The 15,148-nt window shown below is 33.9% G+C and overlaps 1 protein-coding gene and 1 pseudogene across 3 annotated transcripts; one reads left to right on the top strand and one right to left on the bottom strand.

Moving 5' to 3' along the window:
- The first annotated feature begins 2,262 nt into the window (after positions 1-2,262).
- LOC143549497 (3-isopropylmalate dehydratase large subunit, chloroplastic-like) lies at positions 2,263-7,018 on the top strand (annotated as a pseudogene). Its single transcript, XR_013138145.1, has 15 exons — positions 2,263-2,371; positions 2,446-2,568; positions 3,448-3,618; positions 3,779-3,930; positions 4,018-4,086; positions 4,338-4,454; positions 4,746-4,820; positions 4,949-5,026; positions 5,158-5,253; positions 5,357-5,406; positions 5,549-5,603; positions 5,899-6,030; positions 6,143-6,190; positions 6,272-6,431; positions 6,733-7,018. The product of XR_013138145.1 is annotated as a 3-isopropylmalate dehydratase large subunit, chloroplastic-like (transcript).
- A 284-nt stretch (positions 7,019-7,302) lies between these two features.
- On the bottom strand, positions 7,303-8,717 carry LOC143549496 (auxin-responsive protein IAA13-like). Of its 2 annotated transcripts, none has more exons than XM_077040396.1 (4): positions 8,348-8,717; positions 7,902-8,004; positions 7,720-7,781; positions 7,303-7,600 (listed from the first exon to the last, which is right to left on the bottom strand). In XM_077040396.1, the coding sequence occupies exons 1-4, from the start codon at positions 8,622-8,624 to the stop codon at positions 7,554-7,556; spliced, it is 489 nt and encodes a 162-aa protein (XP_076896511.1). In that variant the 5' UTR covers positions 8,625-8,717; the 3' UTR covers positions 7,303-7,553. The 2 variants fall into 2 exon arrangements, with proteins under 2 accessions (XP_076896511.1, XP_076896510.1); XM_077040395.1 differs by having other exon boundaries at positions 7,307-7,600; positions 7,902-8,010; positions 8,348-8,716.
- Positions 8,718-15,148: the final 6,431 nt, after the last annotated feature.

The raw sequence follows: 15,148 nt of genomic DNA, 5'->3' as shown, positions 1-15,148 counted from the left end.
TTATTATTATTCTTGTCTCTGTGGGATTGAATTGAATTTGATAGCTTAATGCTTAATTTAGGGATTTGAGAGTGAAATGGGGGTTTCTTCCCGCCAATAAACATGGAACAAGAAGAAAACGGAAAATTAATAAAACTAAAATAAATAAGCGTGCGTGGTTCAGTTATTATTTGTGTAGTGGACATTGGACAATGGACACACAGACAACCGGTTTTAGTTATAATAGAATTATTATTGTGTTTATTAATTTAAACAGTAATTTGCGTCTTGCGGTGAAAATTTTATTGCAATAAATTGAATTTATTGATATCGGTTTAATTTGTTACGGTAGCACAGTATCACATTCTCTAAAGCAATTAAAAGAGAGTTCAAGAAAATTGAAGTTTTTTAACTTCTTGTTTTTTTTGTTAAAAACTATTGATTTTTTTTCTTTTATTCTATTATGTTTAAATTTAATTAATTAGAATATTAAAAAATAAAAACAAAACAAAAATGAATACAGTATAAAATTATACGTATGAATAAGAAAAACAAAAATACACTGTTAATATGTTTATATAATTATAGGGTTAATTACGTCGTTAGTCTATGTGATTATGTTTGGGTATTGAGATTTTTATGTAACAAGTGTTGGTTATATGCTTTATTTTTTGTAACACGCTTAGCTACTAACACTAACGAACATTAAAACTTAATTGGGCATTGATATTTTTGTAACTCTATAAGAGAATTAAAAAACCCCTGAAAATATGAAAGATTAAACATTAGCTTAAGGTTAGGGTTCTAATTTATAAGGTTGTGTGTTTTAGAAACGTCATCCGTGTCACATGGACATGATGGCACCATGAACATTGTGTTGTCTCAAACAAACTATGTGCCATGTGCATAATTGCTTGAAACATAAATTGTTAGTGTCAACCACCACTAAGATCATGTGTAGTGGATGGAACCCCTTTGTGAGCGTCGTGTGATATCTGGCGTCACGTCAGCATCAGGGTTTTTCAGGTAAAAGGGATGTAGTGGATGGAGCCCCAACAATCATTACTTTATTATTCTTTTATTATTATCATTTATAAAAAATAACACATAAAAAACCCCAATCAAAACCAACCATCCCCCCCCCCCCCAAGCCCCCTGGGGGCGGTGTTCCCGGGAACTTTGAGGGTGAGAATCGCCCACTACGAAGGGTCTAACAACCTCACAAATTATTATTACTATTTTTTTTGTTTTTATATTTTTTAATATCTAGTGTGCCTAGTTAACTCATAAACCTTAAAATAAAAGACAACTAGTTAAAGCCTCATAACATACATTATAGTGACGTGACGTAATAACCAGCTCTTGCTAGTTGAACCATGATATACTCGCTAGAGGTGAACAAAAAACTAGAACCGTACCAAAAAAAATACACGAAACAGGTTTTTATACCCGGGTTTTTACTATCCAAACCTGTACCCATAGGGATGGTACGCATTTCAGTACCAAAACATGTACCCGGAACCGGACCCTATTTATACACGGTAATACCCGAAAACCGGAACCGGGTTTTTCAGATACCCGAAAAAACCTGAAAAATATCCGAAAATACTCTAAAAAGTGCAATTTCTTAAAAAATCGAACCTGTACCCGAAAAATAGCCAGCAAAAAGCTCGAAAAAACTCGAAAATATGGTTTTTTCAATATATTTTCATACCCGATTTTAGAATATATGGTTCTATACTTCTCGAGTTTCATTTAAGGAGAGAAAAGAAAGGGAGGATAATTGAAAGAGAAAAGAAAGAGAGGGGGAGGAAAATAATCACTTCATTTCATGTTCCCGAGTTTAATGAAAAATAGAAGAAAATAAAAGAAAATGTAGGAGTTAATAGGTAGTTAATGTTATACATAAACATTTTCTCTCATAATCTCTCCAATTTGGAAGGATAAGTATTGACTTAAGTTTTCTAGCATTTTCCCTCCCCTCCCTTCATTAAAAAATATCTGGAACATGATTCATTCCCATTTTCTTCTCATTTCCTCCCCCTCCCCTCTTTAAATGAGACTCGGGAACACATATGCATAGAGTATGATTTTTGAAGAAAATATCCGAACCGAACCTGGTTTTGCCAATTTTTTAATACCCTATTATACTCTATTCGGTTTCATACCCGAAACCGGGTAGTTGACAAACGCTATTTGTGCACCTCTAATTCTCGTGCAAATATATTTGATTGCTTGTTTATAATATTACTAAAAAAAGTGTCAATATCTGAACCACACTCTCATTCCAGTCAGACTCTCAACAACCACAAGCCCAACGATGGTCATTTCATCAATGGCGGCTGCAGCTTCATCTTCAATCTCATCAGCCTCTTCACCCTTCGTCAGCCAGGTACATAACACCATCACGATTCAATCTTTATCATCATCTTTACACTTTCTTGATTCATTTGACCCATCTTGCAGAAAGATGCTGGCGTGTCTCAGTTTCTTGCACACCCTTCAAGCTCAATCAGAATCTCTCACAAGAAAGTGTCCACGAAGATCATGTCTGTCATGGCTGAACGAAAGCCATCTGCCACTGGCTCAGTTAGGGCTTTTTCTTTTATATGTTTTTTTCATATTGATGTTATAAATTATAGATTATATTTACTGTTAAATTCATAAGTATGGCATATTCTAGCAGCTAATTGATGCTTAGACACTATCAATTTGATAAAGTTTTAAACTTGAATGCTTTTACTGTTGAAGTCATATATGACAAGGGTCTAGGTGTTAATTGATGGTTATACAGTTATGCATCATCAATTTGATAACTTTAGCGCTATTGGTTTGATAAGATAGAGTAAATTTGGGGTGTTTGAACTCAGTTATGGTTAGTTAGGTAATTTAACACTCATCTGCAAAAATCTTATTTTTTTTGAAGTTAATGTTTTTACATTGAGATTTAGAGGACTTGAAGGAAATTAACTTTTGAGTGTAGGTTAATTCGGCTTGGTTTTTTGGTTATCGGATAATTTTGTTAAAAATTTATTATCTTGATATCAAAAAGTGAAGAACTTGATGCAAAATAAATGGGTTTTGGTTCATTTTCATATCGAGTTTTTGATGTTTTATAATCTTGAATTCTGCAACTTTTGAAATCATAAACTTGGCACCATAAATTTGATCACTTTAGAAATTTGGTCTGGTCTTGCTGTTAATTCATAGTTTTACACCATTAGTTTGACAACCTAGAGCAAACTAGGGGTGTTTGTCTGTTTGAACTCAGTTAGGGTTAGGTAATTTAACTTCATTTGCAAAAATAACGTTAATGTTTTTGGCATCAAGATATTGAGAACTTAAAGAAAATCAACTTTGAATGTTATGCCCGGTTTTGGTTATCAAATGATATTGTTGTATATTTATTGTCTTGATATTAAGAAGTCAAGAACTTGATGCAAACTAATTGGATTTTTGTTGTTTTAGGTGAAGACTGGGATGACGATGACCGAGAAAATATTTTATAGGGCTTCTAAGAAATCCCATTTGAGCCCAGGCGAGAATGTTTGGGTCGATGTTGATGTCTTGATGACACATGATGTTTGTGGCCCGGGCTCCATTGGAATTTTCAAGAAAGAATTTGGGAATGATGCCAAGGTACAAATATAAGTCATTTTTACTGCAACATTCAAATTAGCCGACATCTTTTATGCAAAAAAAAAAAAAGAAAAGAAAAAAAGTTAGAAACTTTAAAGACAAGAGTGTTATGATAATATGAAATATGTGATATTATGTGGGATTGTGGTTATTGTTTCAGGTTTGGGACCGTGAAAGGTTGTTATCATACCAGACCACTATATTTTCACAAGTGATGAAAGAGCAAATAGAAATGTTGATATCATTAGGGAGTTCTCACATGAGCAAGGGATCAAGTATTTTTATGATATTAAAGATCTTAGCGACTTCAGGATATCATTTTATGAGTTTTTTCGAATCTTGATTTTATAATTCATAATCCCATGTTCTATGAATTACATTAGTAATATATTTTTCCAGGCTAATCCTGATTACAAAGGAGTATGTCATGTAGCTCTTGCACAAGAAGGTCATTGCAGACCTGGAGAGGTACTCCCAAAACTCTAGCAGTGATAAAATAGACGGGTCGGGTTGACCCGTAGCCTTTGTATTTTCAAGATTATTACTTCTTGTATAAACAATTAGTGTTTCAATATAATTATGAATCTATATTTCATTGGTTCAAGACATACAATAACGGTCTACTTACTTTAATGTACCAATATGACCTAACCTTATTATTGTCAACTTGAGCATTATATCTTTAATATTTGTTATAATATGTACGTTTTTGCTTTTAGGTCTTGCTTGGTACGGATTCTCACACCTGTACTGCTGGAGCATTTGGCCAATTTGCTACAGGAATTGGAAACACGGATGCTGGTTTCGTGTTAGGGACCGGAAAAGCTTTGCTTAAGGTTTGAAAAAACATGTTTTTACATCAATTTTCGTGTTCTAGTTATTTCTTGTAGCCTATTTAGAGTTAAAGACATGTTTGTAACATGTTGGTTTGCCACTTAACCCTTATCCTCTCAAAAGATCAACGCCTTTAATTATATTGTCTCTTTTAACTAATTCTCATCCCATTTTCGCTACATAAATGATATCAAAATAAAGTTTAGAGTTCAAAATGCAAAGTTACCAAACTATACCCAGCTTTAGTTTATTTATTAAATTATATATTCATTTTGATTTTGTTGAATCTACAGGTGCCTCCAACCTTAAGATTTGTATTGGATGGAGAAATGCCTGATTATCTGCTTGCAAAGGATTTGATCTTACAAGTAATCTTTTAAACACTAAAACATATTGTTGTTACATCTTTGCATTTGTAACAATCATAAAATCACTTGTTTGTATATATTTTTAAGATTTAATTTTCTGTTTTATTAATAATTTATATTTGTTGTAGATAATCGGTGAAATATCTGTATCTGGTGCAACTTATAAAGCAATGGAGTTCGTTGGTTCGACTATTGAAAGCCTAACTGTAAGTTTCTGCAATCATATACAATAACACATTAATTATCTATAAAATTTATTGAAAGAAGACAAATAAGTGTTTGTGGGACCCGTTATATTATTATTAAGTTACATTTGTGCTCTCGTTATGTCGCATAGATGGAAGAAAGAATGACACTATGCAATATGGTTGTTGAAGCTGGAGGGAAGAACGGTATTGTTCCAGCTGATGCTACTACATTTGAATACCTTGAGGTCCGTTCAATTTCGATTTTAGTAAACTTACTTTCAAAGTCAACGTTTAGGGTCTCAACATTGTTTGAACTTTTCGTTTCACTAAGATTTGCATATTCTGCAGACAAGAACATCTGTGCCTTATGAACCGGTCTACAGTGATGAGCATGCAAGGTGATCTCGTTTTCATTTTTGCTCGTCTTGATCTAGTTTTCATGAATTTCATTATTATTGTGTACCCTGATTGTTGATTACATAATAAGAAGTTAAGAAGCTTTAAATTCTCATTTTGTGTTCATATTTTCTTGAATTTCAGGTTTCTTTCCGAGTATAGAATCGATGTCTCCAAATTGGAGCCCTTAGTGGCAAAGGTATGGTATTTTACTTCCGTTAAAAAGATTTAGATTAAAGGGAAAGCCGGAACGGGTCAAACGGGTTTAAAGATTCTCAAATGATTTTTTTCAACGACATAGATTATAAATAACGACATTGCATTTGTAAATATAATCAAAGTGTTAATTATGTATCTTTTTTAAAAGGATAAAAAAATGTTTGTGGGTCAACCCTACCTAGCTGGCCCGTTCTACCAGTTCTAGATGGGCCTGTTTTGACCCATTAGCCTGTTGTGATTCATGTAATGTAAATGTTGGTTTTTACACGTTGCAGCCTCATTCTCCTGATAACCGGGCTTTAGCAAGGGAATGCAAAGATGTCAAGATAGACCGAGTGTATATTGGATCTTGTACTGGTGGCAAAACCGAAGATTTTCTAGCTGCTGCTAAAGTTTTTCTAGCTTCAGTAAGTTTTCATAACATCTTGCTGCTTATTGACATTTTCAATTCTACCATCGTACCCTCTTTTCGCATTTTCACGGGTCTCATGTTATGTAAACCTCTGGTTTGACCTGCAGGGTGAAAAGGTCAAAGTACCAACTTTTCTTGTTCCCGCTACACAAAAGGTTGTAGTCTTAAATGTTTTTGTTTTTAAACTTTGCATAGTGTATGTTTTATCATATGCTAATTACATTAAAATTTGATAGGTATGGATGGACCTTTATTCTCTCCCGGTATCAGGGGCTGGCGGAAAAGACTTGCTCTCAGATTTTTGAAGCTGCTGGATGTGATACACCTACTAGCCCTAGTTGTGGTGCTTGTTTGGGTGGCCCGAAAGATACTTATGCACGCATTAACGAACCTCAGGCCAGTATTTTCTTTCCAGTACACATTTAAATAAAACATAACCGAAGCGATCTATTCATATGTAAACATCTCAAAAAAAAAATCAAGAAAGATCACATGGTTTGACTTTTGACGTGAAACGATCTTATTTTCAACCTGAAAACCGAAAACTGCTAAAGCCAGTTCATTTTTAAGTAAAATGTGCTACCCACATCAATTTACACTGCATGTAGAAAGGGTTGGTGTTTTTAACTTTAAAGATGCAATCTTTAATCCCATTCAAATTGCATTTAGCATGTATTAACATTGTTAATGATGGCAGGTGTGTGTATCGACCACAAACAGGAACTTCCCGGGTCGTATGGGCCACAAAGATGGTCAAATCTATATAGCTTCTCCTTACACTGCTGCAGCTTCCGCTTTGACCGGTTTTGTAAGCGATCCACGAGACTTTTTGCGTTAAACTCGTTATCCTTTTTGTTAGTTCATCGACGCAACCTTGTTGTATGAGACTTGTTGCGTGTTGACTTCTTAAATACTATCTTTTTTATGTTTGTTGCACGTCATGATTCTAAAATAAGCATCCATGAGGTTTGCGTTTATGTTCAGTTCTTGATAGTTAGACTACTTGATTTGATATTTGGGGTGTGGAGTTTTAGCTGCTATATTAGTAAGCTTGCAATATTAGCGGGTCAGACAAATTGGGCAAAAAGTCAATTTAAGTCAAAGTCAGTTTGACCTTTACGAGTCAAAAATAGTAATTTTTTGAGTACATGGTATTAGAATGACTTGGATTTTGAAAAACCAAATCACAGTAACAGATACACTTATACTAGAATAGTTTACAATCAAACCAAGAAAATAAACCCAGAAAGACGAATACCGATTAAAATATAATATACGCGCTTAGGAAGCTTGTAAGTAACATCATCAAACCATTCAAGTTGGGTATAGAACTATAATAGTATTACGACAGCAAGAAAACAGAAAAAAGGAATCGAATGAACAAAAAGAACCGAAAAAAAACCAGTGAGCCCAACCAAAAAGTGAAAACATATATAGTAAAACAGCCAAGATTATCAAACAAAAGCTTCAAACTTTTCTAGTCTGTAGTGGTTCTTTTAAGTGGTTTTCTTCATCTTTTCAACTCTTGTTTTTCGGCTTTTGATTCTTTTCTTGGTATCTTGGAGCTGCATATAGAAAAGGACAAGTTTTATTCCTAACAGGTTAAAAAAATATAATATATAGCTTTTAGGTAAAATGGTCAAATGGGTCAAACTTAAACGGGTCAAAAGTATTCAAAACATACCAAGTCCATTGGAATCTGAGGTTTTCATGATTCTTAGCATTTTCACTGTGCCCATAAACATCCTGGTTAACCACACACAAAGAAACATGTAAGCAAGATATAAATATATAACGGAGTAATTCAGGTTAACTGGGGTCAAGCCCGAGTCTTTTGGTGTCAAAGATTTGACTATAATATAGTACCTCCATGGAACATCGCCCACGAGCATCCAATCTCCTTCTTTATCTTCATATGTTAGCACAAAGTCAGAAGATCCATCCAAAAGGCGAGAGCGTTGCTGCTTTTCTGTACCTACGTTAAATCGACAAGAGTTTATCAGTATATACATTACCCATGTATATTTGTATATAAAATATCCACTTTGATCCGTTAACCATCTCGCTTGACGGGTCAAAACGAGTCAAATGGACTAAACGGGTCAAAATTCATCAAATGTCTTTTTATTGCATTAACCCCCCCTAAATCTTTATAGAATTTTGTTATCAAATGGACACTCAATTTATTAAAAAAATATACTTTTATGAAAAGCAGTGTTTCAGGTCGATCCAACCCATTTAGTTCCGTACTATAACTATTCACTTTGACCCATTAACCATCCCATTTTGACCCGTCACAAAACATCACTTACGGATGCGACCCGCACTTGTGGAAGCTTTCAAGAACATAACTTCAAGAGCATGAGCTAAAGTTTCATAGCAATCATGTGCATTCAAATCAACTTTCCTTCTGATTGGTAACCCGTCCATATTCACTTTCACAAATCCCGAATGCCCAGTTTCTTTACCAACTGTTTCATCGTTGTTTTCACGGTTAACATTTTTCTTTTTCCTTAACTTATCGTCCCCGCCCGCCCCCTTCTCTCCTTCATTTTTGGAAAACTTTGCTTGGTTTACCAAACTGTTCATCCTATAAGTCTTCACAGGTGGCCATCCCACCACTTGACTGCTGTAAAAACATCACAAAATCTTATTAAGATTCAAGCTTTAAAGACACATCAAGCAGTAATATTTGATGTACAACTAAATATGCATGCGGTACAACCCGAAAATGCGATGAAACTAAACCATCAAGCATCTAAAGCTGGTTCCAAATTTTAATACAACCATTTATATTCATGTTTCTAAAAAGCAGTCTTTTCTGGTCCAAACCCGTTTGAGGTTGTAAAGACACATCAAGAAGTGATCTTTCTTGATGTATATGCGTACGGTACAACCCTCAAATGCATTGACACTAAACTAAGAATCATCTAAAGCAACTTCCAACTTAAAAAGAACCAATTTTTTTAATCTTCTAAAAACAACTTTCTTTAGTTAATATAAACTTTTAAAGAACCTCAATAAATGCATTAAACCAAACTAAGAATAAGATAACACAAGCCCAAATTTAAAATGAACCATGTTTTTTCCATTTTTAAAGAATCATCAAAGCAAACATTCTTTTTCTTGGTATGCAACTATTGATGCATGTGGTAGACATAAATACAATGAAAGCAAACTAGGAATAAGTGAATAACATGTTGGACCCCCAACCCACCCAAACACACACAAACACATGTGTAAAGGGTGCCATGGACCATGGTTTGGTTTGGTTTGGTTAGGTTTGGTTATGTGTTAAAAGTTTAAAACTTAGAACCAATCCTATAATCAATATTTACAATAATTAAATTTTCATATTCGTTTCGGTTTGGTTACAAACAGTTCGGGTAATTCCATTATCGGGAAAGATTGACAAATAATTTAGAAAGCAGAATAATCGACAAAACAACATGTTATTTGTAATAAAATATATTAAAACTTTCCTGAAGTATAACATATTCTTTATAAAAATAAAAAAATATACACACATATATATAAAAGTTGTTTTTGTATTTTGGTATGTTCTCGTACTTTTAGGCTTCTTACTATCTCGTTTGATTCGATTGTTTACTATCTCGACTCTTTTCATATAATCAAACGAACTTAACAGACGAACTTCACAAACTTATCAAACGTACATGGAGAAGAGACTCATTGACTCTCTCTTTACTATCTCTCAACTCTCTCTTAACTAATAATCTAGACCCTATATATAGATCTACTAAACTTGCTCTCCAAGCCAAGACCTTTCCTAAACCTATTACAATTCAATTAACTAAAAATAAAACAAAACAAATAAAACCCTTAATTATATTAATAATTCAAGATTAATCATTCAGGGTTTTAAGTTTCGAGTCAAAGTGACCCCTGCATATCATCTATAACATTTATCTTATTAGCGTTACCTTCATCATTTAATATTATCACTTCCCTAAGTTATACCCTATTCTCTATTACCATTTTTAATTTTATGATAAATCGTTTAAAAAACACTCATATCTTCTCCTCTGTTAGCCCTTAGCCTAAGTATATTTGGGTAAAACGTTAAAACCTGTCTTTTGAAAGCCCAAAATATTTATTTTATTCTATTAGGTATAGTAAGTATTTAAATAAGTAATTTTTTTTGAACGACCAACTAAGGCCATGTGTATAGGGCGAAATATATGGCCGAAATTAGGCGATATTGGGTGGAACACCGCCTCACTGGGCGAAATTTGGGCGAAATTGGGGCGAAATGGGCAAAGGCGTGGGGTATTTATCGCCGGGGAGGAGAATGATTATACTATTATTATATTAGTAGTGTGTGTGTTATACATGTATATATATATATATTATATTATTATTTGTAGCCCCTACACCATTACACCCCAAAAACAAATTCTCACCCCTTGCTGACTAGACGCCACACGACGCAAAACGCCCCAATTTGTAGCCCCTTCACTACGCATAGCCTAAGTAACGTCGGGTACTAAAAAGGGAAAATGTTATTTGCTTTTTGTAGATTAAATGTTGTTGATAATTGTTCTTTCTCCTTTTACTTTACTTTTAAGTATTACGTTTTTATATATTTAATGTTTCATACATTACTCTTTAATCGATCTGTCTCAAAACTTAATTTACCTTTAAAAATTAATAATCATAATAATTTATTAACTGTTTCATTTTACCTTTGCATATTTATTACAAATGTTGGCTTTAAGTCAAAAGTGTATAAAGTTAAACATACTAATAGCTAAAAGTTATATTAACTATATAGCTATACACATTATCACCATAAATTATCATTTTTGTTTTTCTATATAATTCAAACTCTTTTTTCTTAAAAGAAAACATTGCTCTCACTCTTAGTTACAGTTGGCACAGAAAATAAGCTATGATAACACTCAATCATATATTTCTATCTCTGTCACATATGATAAATTAAAGTTTCTTAGGAAAGGAAGACATACAATTATATTAAATGAAGGAACACCATCATCACATTCTCTAATCCATAGCACACTTTATATTGTTTATATGTACTGAAAATACTTTAAAATTAATGCAATAGTTTTTTAAATATAAAACAATGTTTGAGGATCTAAAATAAGATTTACCATGTCCGATCTTTAAGGATTAAAGCCTGAAAAAGCTAGTCTTTGTAGTATTTAGATAAAAGTCCACTTATATTTTATAATCACAATATTAAAACAATTTATAGTTAGTACATACAATTTTATTATTGCTTCATTAAATAAATAATATGAATCAAACTTTAACTAAATTAATACAAAAGGTCGACTTGAAACACAATGAAAAACCTTAATACATATAAATAACTAGTTGAGACCCCTATAATACGTGGGTAATTTATTAAAATAGAATATTTAATAAAATAATCAAAATATACGTCAAATTTCTTTTTAATCGTTGTCGTTGTGGGACTTGAACCCAATACCTCCCCTAACAAACTCAGATTATACATGATTTTATTAATATTCAAAGGATGATATAAAATCAAAATAACTTTAGTAAAATGCAAATATATAATCCATAAGAGATATTCATATTATTCTCGTCACATCACTTGTATTATTATATAGTAATTATCAACATGTTTTTTTAATCATATATAATGTCATAATTTTCATATTTTATAGAGATAATTTGGATAATTTTAAAATATCATAAGATATTTCTCATAATTATAAAATATCAAAAGATATTTTTCTAAATGGATTTCAAATTTCTCTTTGACTTAAGGAAACGAGATAGCACAACTTGTTAAAAGTTACAAGTTACAACTTACAACCACGGTTGGATAAATAAATTTTTTAATGATATCCCGTTTATAAAAATGTTAAAACTCAAGATTCAAGAAGGTCTATAAATTTATAGATGCAAAATGTTTCAATCCTCTCCAGTGCTCATTCTTTTCATCCCAGGGAGTTTTAACTGAATGTAGACACCACACGCTACTATGTTAGTGATACAAAATAACTAAACAAGTATGCATTGATTTGAACTCAGAAACCATATAAAATAACCTTTTATAAAACACAACATTTTTAAAGTTGATATGTGTGATAAACAACTACGTGAACCCAGGTTTACATACTTGCTTGACTCATTCTCGAGAAAGGGTTCACTTTAACAATTCCATGGCCAGGACTATGTATATGGTTTGATTTGAGTGTGCATAAATGTCTAATCCATGTATATGGTTAAAAATTAGGTTTCAGTTTTCATTATGAATAGTATGTATAATATATCATTTGAATCACCTCTGTGGCACGACTATATGAATTGATTTTACATAGTCGTGTGACCCATTTTACTTGTTTTTTTTAATTTATTTATTAATTACTCATAACACAAATCGAACTACATCTGGATAATGGGTAAGCGAGCAACAAGCTGCGCCGCTATCCCCTTTTGAATCGCAAAGCCTATTCTACTAAATATAAATCCTTGGTTTCTCGGGCTCTGCGAGTCACTGTGGACCACCTTTTGCACCCGCTCCAAGAAGCGAACCGCCTCGGGAGCTAGTGATCCAAAAGTGTCGAAGGCAAATGGAATGAACACGTGCTGATTCTCCAAACACGATGTCTCATGCTTAGCAACCTTCCTAGACTCCGCTCTCAAAACTGCCTGCCCCGGTACGAAGCCACTGTCTCTCAGCCCCACCAACGGGGACACCTCAGTGAGGTCAACACACGCATGCTTACCCCCTGCCCAGCTAAACACAAGAACATCCACAGGACGCAGGGTAGATCTTCCATCACGCGGATCAGTCAAAAAGTTAACAGGTGCCTCTTTCTTGGCTGAGATCCCGGCACGTCTAAGCACATCCCATAAGACATCTCTAACCCAGTCATGACGATACTTGAATCCCGGCAATTCCTTACAGTGGAGGGCATGCTCACCAAATCTATCCAAACAAGCTTTTTTACAAATGGGGCATAATTCATCTGGAGGAAAAAGGGGAATCATAAGCCGGTATTGAAGGATGGCTCTGTATTCAACTGCCGACATCTGTTGCCCAAGACCTTCAATGGGCACAACAGTCAAAAAATCCTGGACATGAGCCCCCTTAAGACAAGCTAAAACTGCCTTTTGTCTCGGGGTCATATCGAATCGCTCCTCCAAATCATGTACGTGTTTACCATAAAGAGCACTCGCCAAGGTTTGTTGAGGTTTCTTGGGGGCGATCTCCTTATCAGTAAAACCGCTTATATCAAGGTCCGGGAGAGTTGTTCCAATATTACCAAGTGCAAAAGAGTAGTCAGGATCTACCCCCGTGTCACACCCTCAAATCCACTAACGGAGTTTTACCGTCAGAAGGTGTGAACTAACAGGATCGGAAACATTAGTTATAATCAAACCATAAGTAAAGTTTTCAAAACACGAAAACATTTAAGTGTAAATAAGTGCGGAAGCGTAAAAACATTTAAACCCAATAGTTGCGCCACACAGGACGACTTAAAACTCAATTAATAATAACAGTTTAAAAATGAGTTTTGCATAACATAAGCGTTCAAAGTAATGCATGATCCTATACCGCGCGCCCGCCTCGGCTACCTGAGAATAACATACTAAAAGTGTCAACACGAGGTTGGTGAGTTCACAAGTGTATATAAAATAAAGCATTTGCGTTTAGCGTTTCGCGTTTAGCGTTTTGCGTTTAGCGTTACCAGATAGTGTTAAATCAATTATATATCGATAGGTAGCTAGCCTATACAACAAGTATTACTAAGTGTTCGACACCGAAGCTGACTGTTTATCATGTGCCTTGCCACCAGGTCTATCCCGACCATGGTAATGTGTTTAGCCAAGATTACACCCACTCGACCTCCAGTCGAGCTTAGGTTTGGGTGGGGTTTGTCAAACCCAGTAGTACTACTCAACAATGACTCGCTATTTTACAATACTAAACGGTTCGATGTGTGAAGGACTTCAATTATTTCGTTTGCCACTTAGCCTTTACAAGTGATATATAATCTACTAACAAAATCTAAAAGCGTTTTCGGAGTATGTTATCTCCCCCAAGTGAAAAGCGTTTTCGGAGTATGTTTCGTTTGTGAATCGTGTGTCTCAACAAGCACATTAGTGATACGTTACGTGTGTGAACAACTATTTACGTGTCAAGTGTTAATGGTGTACATTACTAGCAATTATTCCCCGCAAGGGCAATTTGGTCAAAACATAACAATTATCTAGCAATTAGCACTTTTCATGTATTTTCACAAAGTTTAGCAGCTAGTTTCATCAATACAGAATCCTACTTGAAAGATTACTATATTCAATAGATCACAAGATATCAAATAATTCACCAAAAATCTTCACAAAAACATACATGAGTTAGGTTTCCAGAACATATTTTATTGTATTTTTATTCTACATAGTTTACTCATAATGATCAAAACATTACAACAAACTCACAACAGTCAAATTCATGCGTAACAGAATGTTATTTGTTATCCCCGTTAAATGGAAAATTCAATTAATGCAAGACCAATTGGGTTAAGTTCTTAACTCAACAAGTTAACTTCCAGAAGTGGAACCAACCCATTTTGTCTTGTAGTTCATGAGATATGATATTTACAAAACAACCTAACAGCAGGTCTCACAATTCAGATTTGCACTTTAGTTTTGTAAAATAATAAAAGTTAACCTTTACTTGTCCAAAAATTACAAACTTAGACTTTATTGAAACTAGACTCATCATCGTACCCTGTAGTGTTAACAACCTCGACCAATTTCCACATTAAAATTTAGTTACAGTTGTCTAAACATAATTTACAATCTGTCCAGTACCAGTTTTGATCTTTAATCACATTTAAATCGTTTGAGTAACCAAAACACCTCCAAATTAGGCGTGGTTGAACTTTCTGAAAACTAGACTCAGAGTACTACCTTGTAGACTCATAAATAGCTCAGTTTGCTTTTATATTCAAAAAGTTACATGTCGTTCAAGTTTAACAATCTCTGCTGTCCAAAACTCAGCAAGCACAAACAATCGTCTAACATGCATCCTAAGCATACGACATAACTCCAACATGCAATAAACATTATTAATCATAAAACTCAGTAGT

This window comes from Bidens hawaiensis, unplaced genomic scaffold, assembly GCF_021521415.1.
Source record: "Bidens hawaiensis isolate Kalapana, Puna unplaced genomic scaffold, B.hawaiensis_p1.1 tig00015610_1, whole genome shotgun sequence".
Classification (NCBI taxonomy): domain Eukaryota; kingdom Viridiplantae; phylum Streptophyta; class Magnoliopsida; order Asterales; family Asteraceae; genus Bidens; species Bidens hawaiensis.
The sequence above is the reverse complement of the archived record's forward strand: the minus strand, read 5'-3'. Positions and strand labels throughout refer to the sequence as shown.